This window comes from Bombina bombina, chromosome 1, assembly GCF_027579735.1.
Source record: "Bombina bombina isolate aBomBom1 chromosome 1, aBomBom1.pri, whole genome shotgun sequence".
In the NCBI taxonomy this organism is placed as follows: domain Eukaryota; kingdom Metazoa; phylum Chordata; class Amphibia; order Anura; family Bombinatoridae; genus Bombina; species Bombina bombina.
Window position 1 is genome coordinate 832,845,669 of NC_069499.1, and position 21,561 is coordinate 832,867,229.

General features: G+C 42.4%; 1 protein-coding gene across 2 annotated transcripts in view; it reads right to left on the reverse strand.

The window, feature by feature from the left end:
- Nucleotides 1-21,561, reverse strand: part of DHX38 (DEAH-box helicase 38) — a 757,289-nt gene that overhangs the window by 284,292 nt on the left and 451,436 nt on the right. For both annotated transcript variants that reach the window (XR_008400173.1, XM_053699448.1), the window contains exon 21: nt 17,694-17,849. Coding sequence is in view for 1 of the 2 variants with exons in the window: in XM_053699448.1 (XP_053555423.1) it covers nt 17,694-17,849 (156 nt within the window). In the remaining variant the exon portion in view is untranslated. The remainder of the gene's footprint in view (nt 1-17,693; nt 17,850-21,561) is intronic.

Below are 21,561 nucleotides of genomic sequence, written 5' to 3' on the forward strand. Positions count from 1 at the left end.
TCAAGGCAAATAAATGTTTGAATACATATATTTAGAACTTTATAAACAAAGTGCCCAACCATAGCTAGGAGTGTCACAGAAAATAAGATTTACTTACCCCAGGACACTCATCTACATATAGCAGATAGCCAAACCAGTACTGAAACGAGAATCAGCAGAGGTAATGGTATATATAAGAGTATATCGTCGATCTGAAAAGGGAGGTAAGAGATGAATCTCTACGACCGATAACAGAGAACCTATGAAATAGACCCCTTAGAAGGAGATCACTGCATTCAAATAGGCAATACTCTCCTCACATCCCTCTGACATTCACTGCACGCTGAGAGGAAAACCGGGCTCCAACTTGCTGCGGAGCGCATATCAACGTAGAATCTAGCACAAACTTACTTCACCACCTCCATCGGAGGCAAAGTTTGTAAAACTGAATTGTGGGTGTGGTGAGGGGTGTATTTATAGGCATTTTAAGGTTTGGGAAACTTTGCCCCTCCTGGTAGGAATGTATATCCCATACGTCACTAGCTCATGGACTCTTGCTAATTACATGAAAGAAACCTCATTTTTTTGTTTTTTTTGTTTTCTAGGATAATATAATGTCAAGCTCCCTTACTAATAGATGGATTTATAATGAAACATTGGAACCCCTCCATAAAATTAACTAGCAGCTGTGTTAAAATAGCATGCGTAGATGACGCATATTAGTGATCAGTCCTGCTGATCTAGACGGGCAAATGAACACATGCCTATTATGCTATGAAGGATTAGATACTTAGGGAGCAATTTAGAGCTGTGATTCAGATGCGGTATAGACGAGACAAACCGCCTTGTTAGTTCCCCTAGAGAAGGGGATACATTAATATGGGGGGGAGAGGGGGGGGGGGGGAAGGAGGTGGTGTTTTACATATTTTCCAAAATTATCTCACCGTAGAGGAGCATTGAAACAGGATAAAATGCACCTTAGGACTATCTATGTTATATAAAATATGAACAGGAAGAGTGTAAACACGCAATAATAAGCGATGCGAGTACCATATAAAGAAATGTGATGCATTATACATGCTAATAGTAAAATAACTATACTTAGAACCATGCAACAAAACATGTTAAGAAATGTAATGGAAGAGGAGGAGTGAAATTTAAATGAGCAAAATCAGGGATAAGGATTTCTTTTCTGTCTAACATTAGCAAGTAGGACCAGTCATAATACTTAAATCCTGTGGGGAGATAATACTTAAGACACACAAATAAGCTTACAAGTGGCTTGTGAGAAAACATATATAACTTACACATCTCCATAACTAAAATTGCAGCTAATGACAAAAAATGTTTAACCAGCTTAGAAAAATAAAATTGCACTTTAACACTAAATTCTAAGCGAAAACTAGTATAGACCTTAGGGCACCTATAACTATAACACGGTCTGCTAATATGAATATAACTATATATTAGACCACCTTGCAGAACTAATAGGAGAGATGAAACTAAAAATATTGTTATACTGCAAGATTTTGCTAGAGAAAAAGGTAAATTAGGTTCGGTACATACGAGAAAAACCGCGTATTTAGGCCTTCTGCTAAGGAAGGATTATCATGTGGGATGGGGGGGGTAGGAGGTGGTAGTTTGCTTATGGCAAATAGATAAAACTTCTGATTGTCTTCCGATTGTGCCGAATAACTGTACCTGTAGGGAAGTGCAGTTGAGATAACTTTTATAGCATCAGATAAAAAAAAAAAAAAAAAATAAAAATCCCTACTAGGTACCCTCTAACACAACATTATAAGATGATGATGAGGGGAGGAGGTGGTTATTGAATATACCAAGCTCCAAATAATTGGGATATTAATTTAGGCAAAACTTGACGGATGTATTGTGCTCTATGGATTAACATGAAATTTGCTACCCAAGCGACATATGTGGCCTAATTTGGCTAAGATGTGGTGTATTACCCTAAGTATGCGAAAATAAGTTACAAGAGTTAGGATGGGACCTTTATAGTATAAGACAAGCTTGACTATGATAGACCGCCCCCAATATAATATGGAGCCTTTAGTCGGGGTTGGTGTGGGACCAGGCAGCACACTCTATATAAATTATATGGCACCACTAGAGCTGTAGCATTGCAGAAAAAGGGATAAAGTGGTTAAGCCTCATACGTCAGCTAAGTGGTAGGACTTAATAAATATAAGGGCGCAGCCTCGGCCGCTGGCAACGCCCGTGCCATGGGGAAATGAATCTCTGCATTCATATTATTAAGTCTCTAAGTGAGTCCTGGTAAGCTCTAGTAGGAGAGTGGAAATAATGAATGTCTCACATGAGTAGAAATTATTCCATAATCCACCTGTAGGTGGAGACAAACTACAAGGGAAAACCCCCCCTCATAAATACTAAAAGAAACAGGGCCCCAACCTAGAAAAAACAAAACAGCGTAGAAAACAGTTGTACATACATAGTGGTGTCCAATGCTTAGTATATAAAAGTAATATAAGTACAATACAGGTATATCTTCAATATATACAGCTAATGTAACAAAACAAACTAAATTATTAGGGTAGACCTTGAGTGGCTAGTGCGCCTGGATAGCTGGTGTCAACATTAATATGTACACTAGATCTATAACTTGTTAAAACAAATAACAGTGAGTGACTTCCACCCCTATAATGTCTAAGATACCTGCAAGTGAGCACAAATGTAATCAAACTGAAAATGAACTATAGAACGTCTAGGTCCATGTCTAAGTATAGACTTCTGGGCGGCTATAGACTGCACTTTCATCCCATGCCAGATCGCGGGACTGTATGCGCTCTTTGGGCTGACTGCACCGGCCAGCTATGCACTGCACCACTCGCTGGATGAAATACCATGAGCAGTTCTGAGTGAGTGATCTGGGGACGATTCATGTCGCTACCGCAGATGCTCTGGGGTTCGTGCAGGGGCTTCTCTGAAGAGCGCAGGCAGCGCCACTGAATGTCACTCCACTGATTCAGTTCTAGTGGCGCTCCCGGACCGCAGTGAGCACTTGAAGAGCAGGGATTCCCAGCATCAAGTGAGAAATAAGGTACCCATTGATCTGCGTTCTTCCCCGTTGCGGCCTGAATCCGCTGGTTCGGCTTTGTGTAGGGCAGATCTATAAGGTCACTGCTGAGAATGGTCTTGTATGCAGGTCCAGGTGAAATACAGCATGGCGCTGGTTGCTGCCCTTGCGTAATTAACTCTGCAGCGGGTAGGGGGTGTCCCCATTGTAAATCAAGCGCCTCCGCTTCATAGATAATATTAGGTTGAGCTCTCGTAGTGATCCGTATGCAAGTACTCTCCTCCTCTAACTTCTTAGCCTTCCTGCACAGATTGGCGGCACCGCCAGGTACATTCAAAAGTTCAGACGCCATTATGCATGAATGCTCAAATGTCTCCCGATATCCTTTCAGGAGATCCCCGATCACCTCAAGGAGCTGTATCGCTGTGCCCATGGTAAAGTTCTTCTGTGAAGACATTTATTGCCGGTATTAGGGTAGCAGATGGCGAAATTTACTCTTCAGTCAGGCTCTCCCCAGGGGCTAAGATGGCCGCTCTTGATGTCGCTGGCCTGCAGAGTAGATGGAAAAGTAATATAAATGTCTGTCAGGAGCGCTCTGCCGCTAGATTTTTCAGTATGTAGGTTCCTTAACTTCTAGGGTTACACCATCAGAAAGTTAGATAGGTCAGAGCGGTCGCAAAATTTAGTTTTTATGTAGAAAGGTTCAGGAGCTATTGCAATGTGCGACCGCTCTGTGTGCCAGTTGGCTCCTCCCCCGAATAAATTCCATTTTAATTAAATATGAAGATTTATCAGCATCAATCTCTGAGACAGAATCCTCTGAACCAGAAGAGTCATTAGAATCAGAATGATGATGTTCATTTAAAAAATCATCTGTATAAAGAGAAGTTTTAAAAGATTTTTTATGTTTACTAGAAGGAGGAATAACAGACATAGCCTTCTTGATGGATTCAGAAACAAAATCTCTTATATTATCAGGAACATTCTGAACATTAGATGTTGATGGAACTGCAACAGGTAATGGTACATTACTAAAGGAAATATTATCTGCATTAACAAGTTTGTCATGATAATTAATACAAACAACAGCTGGAGGAATAGCTACCAAAAGTTTACAGCAGATACACTTAGCTTTGGTAGTTCCAGCACCAGACAGTGATTTTCCTGAAGTATCTTCTGACTCAGATGCAACGTGAGACATCTTGCAATATGTAAGAGAAAAAACAACATATAAAGCAAAATTGATCAAATTCCTTAAATGACAGTTTCAGGAATGGGAAAAAATGCCAATGAACAAGCTTCTAGCAACCAGAAGCAAAGAAAAATGAGACTTAAATAATGTGGAGACAAAAGCGACGCCCATATTTTTTTAGCGCCAAATAAGACGCCCACATTATTTGGCGCCTAAATGCTTTTTGGCGCCAAAAATGACGCCACGTCCGGAACGGCGACATTTTTGGCGCAAAAGAACGTCAAAAATGACGCAACTTCCGGCGACACGTATGACGCCGGAAACAGAAAAGATTTTTTGCGCCAAGGGGTGGTGAGGGGTGTATTTATAGGCATTTTAAGGTTTGGGAAACTTTGCCCCTCCTGGTAGGAATGTATATCCCATACGTCACTAGCTCATGGACTCTTGCTAATTACATGAAAGAAAAGCGCATTAGGCCAATGAGTCAGCGTCCGGAAGAACCTAGAGTAAAAACCAAACGTTAATCACCCGGCACATCAGACCAAACAGGTCACACACATCTCCCAACTTCCATTAAATTAAATAACGGTTCTATGTCTCGAGGACCTGAAGAACCTAGAATCGTCTGCAGAAGCAGAATCATAGCCCAGACGAGTGGCCCGAATCAACCACCTTTAGAGCGATATGCACAACTCTCCGTCCGGAGAAGTTGCATATAAACCATAGGCCTCATACATCTGTAGGATCCAAGTCCGGAGTCCATAGAATAGGCCTAGAGGTATCCTCAGCACCATGAAGGTGACATGAACCCTGGTAACAGCTTAAAAAGCGCCTGACCAGTACCAGCCTGGTATAAGAGCACTCTGGAACTGTTCAAGGTCCAAGAAAAATATCACGAAGGATCGATAAATGAACTAGAAACTAAATTCTAATATTCAACAAGTGTGCAACTCCCAAAAGAGTGCCCACGCGACCACAAGTATCGGTTCCAAAGAAAAACTATAAAGCGAAATCCAACAGACCTGAGCTCAAGGAAAAACAAATTAAAGAAATCCATCCGGATCAAAAATAAAATGAAAGGCAGCACCCATCGGGTGAACGCCCAAGGTGAATAAGAATGACAACAGGACCAGCCGAGTAGAGGTCCCATTCAACTAAGCTCAGAAAAAGAACCAAAAAACATATAAAAAATAAAAGGAAGACTATAAGGAGATTGGCTTCATCCCCTAACATCATATCCATTTTGCCATCCAAATTCTAAGGCCTCAGATCTCTCTGCCCAATAGGACTGGGATCCTCTAACATTGCCAAAACATGTCTTAACAGAACCCTAAGGCGAGCCAGCCTATAACGGAAGGCAAAATCATGCCTCGCCGAATCTGCTGGAGACCTCGGCTCCGAGATTGGGGCCCGTGGCCTCAGGGGCCAACATTTCCCCAGAAGGCCGAACTGAATCGGGCGATCCCACGCTCGATAGGCCTAGGTTAACGGAGCATGGACAGTATCGGAGAAATACTTTACTTGGGAGATATAAATGAGACCGTGCCATAGAAATGGCCATGCGGAACCGTGCCGTAACATCCGGCGGAAACAAGCCACTCTCCGGAGAAGGCGTGAAGGACATACGGAAAACCCCGCGTGTAGCCGGGAAAGGGTCTTGGGCACGCGCCTCACGGGTCATAGAAACATCAGAGGCGGATGGCTCAACACACTCTAAACTCCCAGACTCAGGAGAAGAGAGTACTCTAGAATGGCACCTGGAACATAACTGATGGGCATTAATTACCTGGGCCATTTCATATTCATCACAAGACACATCCTCCATATCGGAGGCACCTGTGTTGCGCATATCAGAATCCTCCATAATCTTGGGATTACAGAAAGATAAAACTAACTGGCACCCCTTGACACCCCCAATAACTGGGGCACTCACCACCGACAACCCACGAGCTAGACTCTCTCGGTAGCACACAGGCAGCATATGGAAGTGAAAAAAGGAAATTTATGCTTACCTGATAAATTTATTTCTTCTACGATATGACGAGTCCACGGATTTCATCCTTACTTGTGGGATATTAACCTCCTGCTAACAGGAAGTGGCAAAGAGCACCACAGCAGAGCTGTATATATAGCTCCTCCCTTCCCTCCACTTCCAGTCAAGGAAACCTCCCCCTTGGGAGAGAACCTTTGAATTCCAGTTGATACCCTTGGGACACGATTTCCAGTGTCCAGAGGGTCCTGAACATCTCTCACCCAAGCCTGGGCAAAGAAAGAAAGTCTGCCCCCTACTAGATCCGGTCCTGGATCGGGGGCCGCCCCTTCATGCTGTCTTGGTAGCAGCGGGCTTCTTGGGTTGTTTACCCTTGTTCCAAGTCTGGTTGGGTCTCCAGACGGATTTGGCCTGAGCAAAATTCCCTTCCTGCTTGGCGGAGGAAGAGGAAGAAGAGAGGACTCCTTTAAAGTTCCTTAAGGAACAAAAATTATTTTGTTTACCCCTCAGTTTAGCCGTTCTATCCTGAGGTAGGAGATGACCCTTACCTCCCGTAATGTCAGAAATGATCTCCTTCAAGTCAGGCCCGAATAGGGTTTTCCCCTTGAAAGGAATAGCCAAAAGCTTTGACTTAAATGACACATCAGCAGACCAAGATTTTAACCATAACGCTCTACGCGCTAAAATAGCAAATCCAGCATTTTTAGCCGCCAGCTTGGCAATCTGAAAGGCGGCATCTGTAATAAAAGAATTAGCCAGCTTAAGAGCCTTAATTCTGTCTAAAATATCCTCCAAAGGAGTCTGTCTTAAGGGACTCCTCTAAGGCCTCAAACCAGAAGGCCGCCACAGTGGTAACTGGTACAATGCAGGCCGTTGGTTGCAAGAGGAAACCCTGTTGAATAAACAATTTCTTTAGAAGACCCTCCAATTTCTTATCCATAGGGTCTTTGAAAGCACAGCTGTCCTCAATAGGAATAGTTATACGCTTAGCCAGGGTAGATATAGCTCCTTCCACCTTAGGGAATGTTTGCCAAGAGTCCCGAGCAGTGTCAGATATAGGATACATTTTCTTGAAATTAGGAGAGGGTGAAAACTGAATACCCGGTCTGTCCCATTCCCTCTTAATAATCTCCGAAATTCTCTTAGGAACCGGAAAAACGTTAGTGTAAGCAGGTACCTCTAAGTATTTGTCCATCTTACACAATTTCTCTGGTGGTACCACAATAGGGTCACAGTCATCCAGAGTCGCTAAAACCTCTCTAAGTAAAAGACAGAGGTGCTCAAGCTTAAATTTAAAGGACATGACGTCCGGGTCCGTCTTAGGTAACGCACTTCCCGAATCGGAAAGTTCCCCCTCAGATAGAAGATCCCTGACCCCCAATTCAGATCCCTGTGAGGGTACATCGAAAATAGCTAACAACGCATCAGAGGGTTCAGCATTTACATTGACCTCTGTCCTACTGCGTTTACCCTGTAACACTGGCAACTTAGATAATACCTCTGTAAGGGTAGTTGACATAACTGCAGCCATATTCTGCAGAGTAAATAAATTAGACGCGGTTGAAGAACCAGGCGTCGCTTGGGTGGGCGTTAAAGGTTGTGACGTTTTACTCCCATAGAAATGATCTCCTTCAAGTCAGGCCTGAATAGGGTTTTCCCCTTGAAAGGAATAGCCAAAAGCTTTGACTTAGATGAAGTTAGCGGTATACCCTGATTCTCCTCAGACTGAGAATCATCTTTAGACGCATCTTCCTTACATAAAATTTGTGCTTTACATTGTAAGGCCCTCTCAGTACACGAGGGACAAAAAGTCAGAGGGAGTTCCACAGTGGCATCTAAACACATAGAGCAAGGAGTTTCCTCCTCAGTGTCAGACAAGTTAAACAGACTAGCAATACTAATAATAGTCGTACTTTGCTTAAATATTGAGCTCTGAATTAAATTGAAAACGAAAAAAATAATGCCAAAAAAACTGTACTGCGCCTTTCAATTTTAAAAGCGCAACTATTTTTCTGAAAACTGCAAAAAACGTTTTTTGACCAAAAAAAACTATTTTAAAGTGCCCAAAATATTCCCTTAATATTGCATCCACTTGCTTAGATATGCAAAAATACAATATATATCTATTATAACAGGATTTTATTAATTAATTAAATATGGCCCCTGCACCACCGTGGGCGTACTCTAATCCTGACTAAGACCTGCATGGGTCGCAGTACAAACAACATGATAAATGAAATAAAAAGTTTATGCCATGTGCCCCCTTGTATATGCAGACAAAATCGTAACACTGCAGTCCTGCATCCAGTAACAAAATTAACAGCCCTCAAGCAAAAACCGCATCTCCCAGCGTCCAGCCCAAGATAAGCAACAAAGATCTTTACATACCTTTGGCAAATAAATAAAATAAAGGGATTTCAGGTACACCATTTCTTTTCATTAGTGCATACTGCTTACCCTTCCCCATATAGGGGGCAATGTCAGCCTGTTCTGATGCATCAAATCTCCCCAGAAACAAGACTGCACATACCTCAATGCTGCTTGTAGCAATACATCGTTCTCCACACTGAAGATCTTCTCACACTACCTTCAGCTGTGTTGTGGGAACCATCATGGATCTTAGATAATGTTCGCTAAGATCATCAACCTCAGGGCAGAAAATAAGATGTCTCCACTCCTCTTGGGAGGCAACAGACTGACAAATTCCCCCTGAGAAAAATAGTACTCACTGGCACCATTTTAAAAATAAAAAACTTCTTGATTGAAGAATCTAAACTAACACCTCACTTTACCTCTTCCTATTACTAACACAGGCAAAGAGAATGACTGGAGGAGGAGGGAAGGGAGGAGCTATATATACAGCTCTGCTGTGGTGCTCTTTGCCACTTCCTGTTAGCATGAGGTTAATATCCCACAAGTAAGGATGAAATCCGTGGACTCGTCATATCTTGTAGAAGAAACAACGTAACTGCACCCGTCACGAGATGCACCGTGCCAGTCACAAAAAGGCACGTAATCTGGAAAGATTGCGCCATTAAAAGAAGGCTGTTATGTTCCGTAAAGGCCGTAAGCCTAAGTAAAGCTACACATTTGCAGATAGAACCATATAACAAACATGATTAAAAGTCCCCCCTGTTCAATAACCCCCCTCAGGAGATATTAACCCATGATTCCTTATTAAGATAAAAGGAGTCCCACTGGGACCCTACCTTGTTTCGTTAACATTGCATTCACATTTCAAAATAAAATGAAACGATCTTACCGGAATCTATGCCATGGAACAGGAACACGGCCCTTCTGACATGGACTTGAGTGAAGAAAGGTAGGCAGCAAAACTTGTCAACGCTGATTACCAAAGTAGCTGTTAATATGAATCGGGATGGTTTTGCAGGAAAACTCTCCCTGCATCTCCGGACTCTAACTTTCATCCATGCTCTCACTGAGAGGCTGACAGGATTACTTAAAACTCAAGTCCCATTGCGAAGAGTACTACCCTCCATAAGAGACTATCTCGAACTTCTGTACACATCTCTGCCAACCTCCTGTGACAAGAGGCAAAGAATGACTGGGGGATGAGGGAAGTGGGGGAGGTATTTAAAGCCTTTGGCTGGGGTGTCTTTGCCTCCTCCTGGTGGCCAGGTTCTGAATTCCCAAAAGTAATGAATGCAGCTGTGGACTCTTCCCTTTTAAGAAGAAAATGTTGCCTAAACTCAGCATTACATGAGAAGTTATCCCTTTTGAATTGACCCTCCTTTACAACAAACATGCCCTTCATGATAGAGTGTCACACTTCCACTGACTGATATTAACCCCAACGGTTAACTGCTAGCAGCGTGCACCTGGTCTCAATGGAAAGTCCAGTCAGTGGACCCAGAGCAGCTTCCAAAGTGGTCCATACACTGTATACCCCATGTTGCTGACGACCTCTACTAGAGGTCTCCTAGTCAGCATATGTATAAACAGAGTCAGTGTCCCTTAAACTTATGTATAGTGCAATATTTGAATAAACATATGTACCCCCTCCATGATGTGAGAGCTTACTGTTTATCAGAAAGCCCTGCATAAATGACTATTGCCGACTGCACTTAGACAACAAGTCATCAAAGGGGGAGGGAGGGTAACCAGAACTTACCCAGTTAATAGAGTAATCTCTATCTAGACTGGGTCCTGAAACAAAGGAAATTCAGTGTAACTAACACTGTTTGCCTAGAAAGGGAAGATAGATCAGGCACACTGGAAGGAGGCATGGGAAGTGAACTTCCCTGCGACATCCAGTAGCTAAGATACACCAAAACCAGGGGCTGTGGATCCCACAAGGCGCAGCACACTGTAGACCAGGGGATTAGTGGCTAAATCTACATTTCACCTGGAAGGCTTGTGACATTACCTACAAGGAAGAAACTTCACTACCTGGCTGACAACTCCTTGTCTACCCCTCTGTCTAACAAGGCCCTGTGAGAAGGTTCTCAAATCAGTTAGATAATTTACCTCAATCCATTGGGAAAGCAAACAAATGACTGAGGATTCAGGATGGTGGGAGGGATTTTAATATCTGGTATGTTGGGATTATTTGCCTTATACTAGTGGTCAGGACGGTAACTTCCCACATGTGATGTTTTGTGTACTCACTATGATTACAGAAAATGGGGGCATTTCAAACTATGATAAAATGGACAATATTTTCCACTTCATCTGCAGGTGAAAACAAATACAGGGTTTATGGCACACCTTAAAAACAAAATTTACGCTTACCTGATAAATGTATTTCTTCAAGATATGGTGAGTCCACGGGTTCATCTTAATAACTGTTGGGAATATCACTCCTCGCCAGCAGGAAGAGTACAGTAAAACTTCCCTACCCATAAACCCTAGTAATTCGACCAAAAGAGAATGGAGAAAGGAAAGCAACACAAGGTGCGGAGGTGTCTGAGATTTGGACAAAAACCCTTGGGGAAAAAAAAAAATCAAAAAGACAAAAAAGGGTGGGTCCGTGGACTCTCCATATCTTGAATAAATAAATTTATCAGGTGAGCATAAATTTTGTTTTCTTCCAAAGATATGGTGAGTCCACGGGTTCATCTTAATTACTGTTGGGAACCAATACCCAAGCTAGAGGACACAGATGAGGGGGATAAGAACAAGCATGCCTAAATGGAAGGCACCACCGCTTGAACAACCTTTCTCCCAAAAGCCACCTCAGAAGAGGCAAATGTATCAAAACTGTAAAAAATTTAAAAAGTATGGAAAGAAGACCAAGTTGCAGCCTTGCAAATTTGCTCCATGAAAGCATCATTTTTGAAAGCCCAAGAAGAGGCTACAGCCTTGGTGGAATGAGCTGTAATTCTCTCTGGAGGTTGTTTCCCAGCAGATTAATACGCAAAACAAATCACACTTCACAACCTAAAAGAAAGAGTAGAAGCCATATATTTCTGACCTCTATATTTCCCAGAAAAACAAAGAGCAGAAGATTTGCGAAAGTCCTTGGTCGCCTCCAAATAGAACTTAAGAGCACGAACCATGTCCAAATTATGTATCAAAACGTTCTTTATCCGAAGAAGGCTTCGGACACAGAGATGGAACAACAAATCTCCTGATTAATATTCTTAATAGACACAACTTTGGGGAGAAACCCCAACTTAGTGCGAAGAACCGCCTTATCCACATGAAAGATAAGGAGAATCGAACTGCAAGGCGGAAAGCTCAGAAACCCTTCGCTCAGAAGAAATAGCCAAAAGAAATAAAACCTTTTTGGAAAAGGGGAGAAGAATACCAATGGCACTACTTACTTAAGATATTAGTTATACCCCTGTCCTTCCTAATACAAAGTGGGAACTGTGTCACGTTAGTGGTGAGGTAGGAGAGTTAGGTGCTATGTAGTAAAAGAACTCCTGAACAACCAACAAGATAGGATGAGCCAGCCGTATCTTGATAAAGACTACATATATAGCACTCTGGGGGTTTAAATAACTATATTGATTGCCAAATTAGGATAGCATTAAGATAGTCAAACAGAGGATGTGCAATAATGATTGCGGATGGCAACTATTGGGAGTTAAAAAATAACTTTTATTAGAAGCATAATTAAAATTGGAAAAACACACATTTAAAAACACACTTAGGAGCCTAAAGGTTAGTATATTCTCTATAAATTTATTAAGGGCTGGATATAGCAGAAATTAATCCCCACTCTTATTAGTATTATGTGGTATTAAGACAAACAGTAAATAATACCATATTATATTATATCATAAAGTGGGTTAATATTCAGCTGCTAGTGGGTTTAGTAAGTTTATTTCACCTCCAAGATAGAAGTTGGTATGTGAGTCATTGATTGTGTATCCGTATATGAGTATACACGTTTGACTATCTATATGCTATCCTAATTTGGCAATCAATATAGTTATTTAAACCCCCAGAGTGCTATATATGTAGTCTTTATTAAGATACGGCTGGCTCAGCCTATCTTGTTGGTTGTTCAGAAAAAAAACCTTCCAGGATAACAATTTAATGTCAACAGAATGCATTGGCGCAAACGGAGGCCGCTGCAGAACTTTAAGTACAAGATTAAGACTCCAAGGTGGAGCAACTGGTTTAAACACAGGCCTGATTCTGACCAATTCCTGACAAAAGGATTGAACATCTGACACATCTGCAAAACGTTTATGTAACAAAAAGGCTGAAATTTGACCCTTCAAAGTGCTGACAGATAACACTTTCTCCAGACCCTCCTGAAGGAAAGACAAAATTCTTGGAATCCTAACCCTACTCCAAGAGTAGCCCTTAGCTTCACACCAATAAAGATATTTCCTCCATATCTTCAGGTAAATCTTCTGAGTAAAAGGCTTAGGGGCCTGAATCATAGTCTCAATGACTGACTCAGAGAAACCGCGCTTAGATAGAATCAAGCGTTCAATCTCCAAGCAGTCAGCTTCATAGAAACGAGATTTGGATGAAGGAAGGGCCCCTAAAGTAGAAGGTCCTTCCTCAGGGACAACCTCCATGGGGGTAGAGACGACATCTCCACTAGGTCCGCATACCAGATCCTTCGAGGCTAAGCCGGGGCAATTAGAATCACTGATGCCCTTTTCAGTTTTATACGAGCAATCACCCGTGGAAGTAGAGCAAACGGAGGAAACAGATAGGCCATTCCGTAGTTCCAAGGAACTGCCAACGCATCTATTAGGAAGGCCTGAGGATACCTCGACCTGGAACCGTACTTCGGACGCTTGGTATTTTGTTGAGTCGCCATCAGATCCAACTCAGGAATCCCCCATTTGGAAGTTAACCTGGAAAACACTTACGGATGAAATTCCCATTCCCCGGGATAGAATGTCTATCAGCTTAGGAAATCCGCTTCCCAATTGAATGGCAGAAAGGCAACAACAATCCGCTTCCCATGTGAATGGCAGAAAGGCAACAACAATCCGCTTCCCATGTGAATGGCAGAAAGGCAACAACAGTGATATTCCGCCCACTGAATGATGCGAGCCACCTCCTTCATGGCTAGAGAACTCCGAGTTCCCCCCTGGTGGTTGATGTAATCCACTGAGGTTATGTTGTCCGATTGGAATCTGATGAACCCGGGCCAAGGTCAATTGAGGCCAAGACAACAGTGCGTTGTAAATCGCCCTCAATTTAAAGATCAGAAGTTCTGACTCCTTCCGAGACCAAAGACCCTGCGCCTTCAAGAGGTTCCAAACTGCTCCCCAGCCCACCAGGCTGGCATCCGTGGTCACGATCACCCATGAAGGTCTCCGAAAGCAAGTGCCCTGAGACAGGTGCACCTGAGAGAGCCACCACAGAAGGGAGTCTCTCGTCTTCTGATTGAGCACTATCTTTGGGGATAGATCCACATAATCTCCATTCCATTGACTGAGCATGCACAACTGCAGGTATCTCAGATGAAATCGAGAAAATGGAAAGATGTCCATGGAGGCTACCATCAGACCGATTACTTTCATACATTGTGCGACTGAAGGATGAACCGTCTCCTGCAGAGATCGACAAGAGGAAAGGATCTTTGCTACTCTGACCTATGTCAAAAATGTTTCCATCAGAATGAAGTCTGATAGTCCCTAGAAAGACTAACCTTGTCGCAGGAACCAGAGAGCTCTTTTCCAAATTTACTTTTCACCTGTGAGATTGGAGAAAGGACAGTAACATCTCCGTGTGAGATGCTGCTTGAGGAAAAGATGGTGCCTGGACCAGAATGTCGTCCAGGTAGGGAGCCGCTGCTATCCCCCTGGATCGGACCACAACTAAGAGAGCTCCTAGAACCTTCGAGAATATCCTGGGAGCCGTGGCAAGGCCAAAGGGTAGGGCCACAAACTGGAAGTGTTGGTCGAGGAAAGCAAACCTCAGGAATTTGTGATGATCCCTGTGAATGGGAACATGCAAGTATGCATCCTTTAGATCTATGGTCGTCATAAATTGACCCTCTTGAATCAATGGAAGAATCGTACGAATGGTTTCCATCTTGAAGGATGGAACCTGAGGAAATTGTTGAGACATTTTAGGTGTAGAATGAGGCGGAAGGTCCCCACTGTTTTGGGGACCACAAATAGGTTTGCGTAAAACCCCAGGCTCTGTTCCAGCTTTAGAACAGGGACAATCACTCCCAGAGACAAGAGATCTTGAACGCAATTCAAGAACGTCTCTCTTTTCATCTGGTCTGCAGATAATCTAGAAAGATTAAATCTGCCCCTGGGAGGGCAATTTTTGAATTCCAGCCTGTAGCCATGAGAAACAATTTCCACAGCCCAAGGATCTGGAACGTCTCTTATCCAGACCTGAGAGAACTGAGAAAGCCTGTCCCCTACCTGATCCAAGCCTGGATCGGGGGCAACCCCTTCATGCAGAATTAGAGTCCTTCGCTGACTTTTTAGACTGCTTCCCCTTACTCCAAGACTGACTTAGTTTCCAGGAGGGCTTGCTATTGTCCTGCTTGGATGCAGACAAGGATGGCTTTCCTCTAAAAATTCCGAAAGGAAGAAAATTACTCTGACGTCCCTTTGGTCTGTTCTTATCTTGAGTCAGAAAGGACCCCTTTCCGCATGTAATGTCGGAAATGATTTCCGCCAAGCCTGGTCCAAATAAGGTCTTTCCCTTGTAAAGAAGGGACATCAGCTTGATTTTAGATGAAACATCGGCTGACCAAGACTTTAACCATAAAGCCCTTCTTGCTAAAACTGCAAAACTAGAAACCTTAGCTCTCAGTTTAAGGACCTGAAGGACAGCGTCTGCAATATAGGAATTGGCTAACTTTAGAGCCCTGATCCTATCCTGAATCTCGTCTAAAGGCGTCTCTTCCTGAAAAGAATCCGACAAGGCATCAAACAGATAGGAAGCTGCACTAGTCGCCATGGCAATACATACTGCTGGCTGCCATTTTTTTATTCATCGGATCTTTGAAAGAGCAACTATCCTCAATAGGAATAGTGGTTCTCTTAGCCAGGGTAGAAATCGCCCCTTCTACCTTGGGCACCGAAGACCAAGACTCCTTGATAGATGACTCCACCGGAAACATTTTACTAAACACCGGGGATGGAGTAAAAGCCACTCCTGGCTTCTCCCACTCTAAAGTTATGATCTCCTTAGCTCTATCTGGCACAGGAAAAACCTCCAAAGAGGAAAGAGCATCAAAAAAACTATTGAGTTTACTAGACTTCTTAGGCGTGACTACCGCCTGGGTCTCCGAGTTATCCAAGGTAGCTAAAACCTCCTTTAACAGTAATTGAAGGTGTTCAAGCTTGAATCTGAAGGAAACTCCCTCACCCTCAGAATGAGAGTCTTCAGTAACCTGAGACTCAGCGCCAGGAACAGATACCTTATCTGAATTCTTAGTTTTCCTCTTGCTCTTCCCCTGAAACCTGGGAAACTCAGCTAAGGTTGCTGGTAATACCTGGACAGCATCCTCCTGAGAGACATTAGGCTCCACATTAAAAAAAAAAAAATCTTTATCCTGTAATATCTGTTTAACACAGGAGGAACAGAATTGCATGGAGCTCCAATTTGTGCATCTAAACATAACAAACATGGGTTGAATTGAGCGGACTCCTGATCCATGTCAGACATGCCTATTACTATCCCCACTGGTCGTTAACTTTTGACAGAGATATAAAAAACTTGGCTGTTTAAAAGGGTGTAAAATATAAGGGCAATTGGTTAAAAATAAAACGGTTTATGCCAGAAGATGAGTTGTCGCTCCGACTAAACCTCCCTCCACACCTCAGTATACTGAGGCGCCTCCGACCTCTCCTTCTAGCGCTACCTCACAAATAACTGCCGAAGCGGATGTAAAACAACCTCCGTAGAGAACAGAGCAGAGAGGAAGGTCCGATCATGTGAGCAAACATAAGGGAGGCTCGAAAACCTACAGCGGAACTACGGAGGAGGGGGCGTGGACAAACTGAATACACATGCCGCAATGGCGTTAATAAGGAAAAAAGGTCTTATCTAAAGTAAAAGCACTAAGGTTCCCCACACAGCGTCCAAATAAAAAACAGCCCCAAAAACGAACCCAGTGTTTAGGTTAACATAAACCATACTAGTCTCTCAATTAAAACACTATGTCTGCCGTCATGCCTTAGCGATGCCCTTACTACAGGGTGAGCTAATAACGTCCCTATACACTAGCAAGGTAAAATTTACACTTAAGTGCCCCTATCTCCCACCGGGAAGACCAGCACTTACCTGCTCAGCTGTCCGGCATGAAGACAGTCCCTAGGTATGAGAGGACACTTCTTCCTCACAGAGATCTGGCAAAAATGCAGATAACAAAGTAACCAACTTTGGAATCTGAAACTAGGGCAGCAATGTGGAATAAACGTAGCAAGCATCTCTTTGCAAGTTCCCCACTGCTTTAAGGCCAACACAGCTCGACCGCAAAGAATAACATGGAGTATAGGTATACCCTGAAATTTGCTTGAAGTAATCAATCTTCTCAGAAAAACGTTTTTAAACTACACACTAAATTCAACTCCTCCATGCACGAAAGGCAAAGAGAATGACTGGGGTTTATGGGTAGGGAAGTGATACTTAACAGTTTTACTGTGGTGCTCTTTGCCTCCTGCTGGTGAGGATTGATATTCCCAACAGTTATTAAGATGAACCCGTGGACTCACAATATCTTTGGAAGAAATTGCTAGAGACGCACAGCTTGTGTGTGGACAAAACAGTTTAAAACCTCCAAATTACATGTTTAAAACATTTAAAGGGCAGCAACTAAGTGGTAATAAGTCAAGAGCTATAAATGTTTCCCTCTATGAGGGTCGTCCACAGTCCATAGAAATCCTGTCAGAAACTCAGGGATAATCCTGTCAATTGCATGGAGCCATTTGAAAGATCACCATTTGAAAGTTCACAGACAATGGTTAGAGGATAGCATGTCCCATCAAAAATTTAAAACCAGTGAAGAAACCATAAACAAAGACGTGATTTCACACACACACAAAAAGCTGAGGTAAGATGCAAGAAAATACCTTGCGCATGGCTTTAGCATGGATAAAATGTTGGTTGCACCAGCCACTGGAGTAGTTATTGTTCTTCCACTGCAGGAAAACATTCAGAAAAGTCAAATGGTCGCTCTCCGGGACAGCAAATTTCTCTCTGACTTGATCACTCTCTTCCTCACGGCCCTGGGTTAAGGAGACAAATAATTTGGAAATTAGATACTAAGATGACCTAAGCTGTTTGCCATACAGTATATAAAATTAAAAACATAAATTATGCTTACCAGATCATTTCATTTTCTTTTGTATAAGGAGAGTCCACTGCATCATTCCTTACTGTTGGAAAATACTGAACCTGGCCACCAAGAGGAGACAAAGACACCCCAGCCAAAGGCTTAAATACCTCTCTCACTTTCCCCATCCCACAGTCATTCTGCAGAGGAAACAAGGAACAGTAGGAGAAATATCAGGTTATAAATGGTGCCAGAAGAAAAAGATAATTTAGAGGGCCGCCCATCGGAGAACCAAAGCAGGGGCCATGGACTCTCCTTATACAGAAGGAAATTAAATGATCTGGTAAGCATAATTTATGTTTTAATTCTTAATATAAGGAGAGTCCACGGCATCATTTCTTACTGTTGGGAAAAACATAATTTATGTAAGAATTTACCTGATAAATTCATTTCTTACATATTGGCAAGAGTCCATGAGCTAGTGACGTATGGGATATACATTCCTACCAGGAGGGGAAAAGTTTCCCAAACATCAAAATGCCTATAAATACACCCCCACCACACCCACAATTCAGTTTAACGAATAGCCAAGAAGTGGGTGATAAGAAAGGAGCAAAAGCATCAACAAGGAATTGGAATAATTGTGCTTTATATAAAAAAATTATAACCACCACAAAAAGGGTGGGCCTCATGGACTCTTGCCAAGATGAAAGAAATGAATTTATCAGGTAAATTCTTACATAAATTATGTTTTCTTTCATGTAATTGGCAAGAGTCCATGAGCTAGTGACGTATGGGATAGCAAATACCCAAGATGTGGAACTCCACGCAAGAGTCACTAGAGAGGGAGGGATAAAAATAAAGACAGCCAATTACGCTGAAAAATTAATCCACAACCCAAATCAAAAGTTTTAATCTTTATAATGAAAAAAAAATGAAATTATAAGCAGAAGAATCAAACTGAAACAGCTGCCTGAAGTACTTTTCTACCAAAAACTGCTTCTGAAGAAGAGAAAACATCAAAATGGTAGAATTTAGTAAAAGTATGCAAAGAAGACCAAGTTGCTGCTTTGCAAATCTGATCAACAGAAGCTTCATTCTTAAAAGCCCAGGAAGTAGAAACTGACCTAGTAGAATGAGACGTAAATCCTCTGAGGCGGGGATTTACCCGACTCCAAATAAGCATGATGAATTAAAAGCTTTAACCAAGATGCCCAAAAAATGGCAGAAGCCTTCTGACCTTTCCTAGAACCAGAAAAGATAACAAATAGACTAGAAGTCTTTCTGAAATCTTTAGTAGCTTCAAAGTTCTAACCACATCCAAAGAATGTAAAGATCTCTCCAGAGAATTCTTTGGATTAGGACACAATGAAGGGACAACAATTTCTCTACTAATGTTGTTGGAATTCACAACTTTAGGTAAAAATGTAAATGAAGTCCACAAAACCGCCTTATCCTGATGAAAAATCAGAAAAGGAGACTCACAAGAAAGAGCAGATCATTCAGAAACTCTTCTAGCAGAAGAAATGGCCAAAAGGAACAATACTTTCCAAGAAAGTAATTTAATGTCCAGAGAATGCATAGACAACGGAGGAGCCTATAAAGCCCTCAAAACCAAATTAAGACTCCAAGGAGGAGAGATTGACTTAATGACAGGCTTGATACGAACCAAAGCCTGTACAAAACAATGAATATCAGGAAGATTAGCAATTTTTCTGTGGAACCGAACAGAAAGAGCAGAGATTTGTCCTTTCAAGGAACTTGCAGACAAACCCTTATCTAAACCATCCTGAAGAAACTGTAAAATTCTAGGAATTCTAAAAGAATGCCAAGAGAATTTATGAGAAGAAAACCATGAAATGTAAGTCTTCCAAACTCTGTAATAAATCTTTCTAGATACAGATTTACGAGCCTGCAACATAGTATTAATCACTGAGTCAGAGAAACCTCTATGACTAAGCACTAAGCGTTCAATCTCCATACCTTCAAATTTAATGATTTGAGATCCTGATGGAAAAATGGGCCTTGAGATAGAAGGTCTGGCCTTAACGGAAGTGGCCAAGGTTGGCAACTGGACATCCAAACAAGATCCGCATACCAAAACCTGTAAGGCCATGCTGGAGCCACCAGCAGTACAAATGAACACTCCATTATGATTTTGGAAATCACTCTTGGAAGAAGAACTAGAGGCGGAAAGATATAAGCAAGTTGAAAACTCCAAGGAAGTGTCAACGCATCCACTGCCTTCGCCTGAGGATCCCTGGACCTGGACAGATACCTGGGAAGTTTCCTGTTTAGATGAGAAGACATCAGATCTATTTCTGGAAGCCCCCACATCTGAACAATCTGAAAAAAACACATCTGGGTGAAGAGACCACTCTCCCGGATGTAAAGTCTGGCGACTGATATAATCCGCTTCCCAATTGTCTATACCTGGGATATGGACTACAGAGATTAGACAGGAGCTGGATTCCGCCCATGCAAGTATCCGAGATACTTCTTTCATAGCTTGAGGACTGTGAGTCCCACCTTGATGAGTGACATATGCCACGGTGTCTGTTTGAAAACAAATAAACGGTTCTTTCTTCAGAAGAGGCCAAAACTGAAGAGCCCTGAGAATCGCACGGAGTTCCAAAATATTGATTGGTAATCTCGCCTCTTGAGACTTCCAAACCCCCTGCGCTGTCAGAGATCCCCAGACAGCTCCCCAACCTGAAAGGCTCGCATCTGTTGTGATCACAGTCCAAGCTGGATGAACAAAAGAGGCCCCTTGAACTAAACGATGGTGATCTAACCACCAAATCAGAGATAGTCGAACATTGGGATTTAAGGATATTAATTGTGATATCTTTGTATAATCCCTGCACCATTGGCTCAGCATACAAAGCTGAAGAGGTCTCATGTGAAAACGAGCAAAGGGGATCGCGTCCGATGCTGCAGTCATGAGACCTAAAACCTCCATGCACATAGCTACTGAAGGGAATGATTGAAACTGAAGGTTTCGACAAGCTGAAATCAATTTCAGACGTCTTGTCTGTTCGAGACAAAGTCATGGATACTGAATCTATTTGGAATCCTAAAAAGGTTACCTTTATCTGAGGAATCAAGGAACTTTTTGGTAAATTGATCCTCCAACCATGTCTTTGAAGAAACAACACTAGTTGATTCGTGTGAGATTCTGCAGAATGTAAAGACTGAGAAAGTACCAAGATATCGTCCAAATAAGGAAATACCGCAATACCCCGCTCTCTGATTACAGAGAGTAGGGCACCGAGAACCTTTGAAAAGATCCTTGGAGCTGTTGCTAGGCCAAAAGGAAGAGCAACAAATTGGTAATGCTTGTCTAGAAAAGAGAATCTCAGGAACTGATAGTGATCTAGATGAATCGGAATACGAAGATATGCCTCCTGTAAGTCTATTGTGGACATACAATGCCCTTGCTGAACAAAAGGCAGAATAGTCCTTATAGTCGCCATCTTGAATGTTGGTATTCTTACATAACGATTCAAAAATTTTAGATCCAGAACTGGTCTGAAAGAATTCTCCTTCTTTGGAACAATGAAAAGACTTGAATAAAACCCCAGACCCAGTTCCTGAAAAGGAACTGGCACAATTACCCCAGATACCTCTAGGTCTGAAACACACTTCAGGAAAGCCTGAGCCTT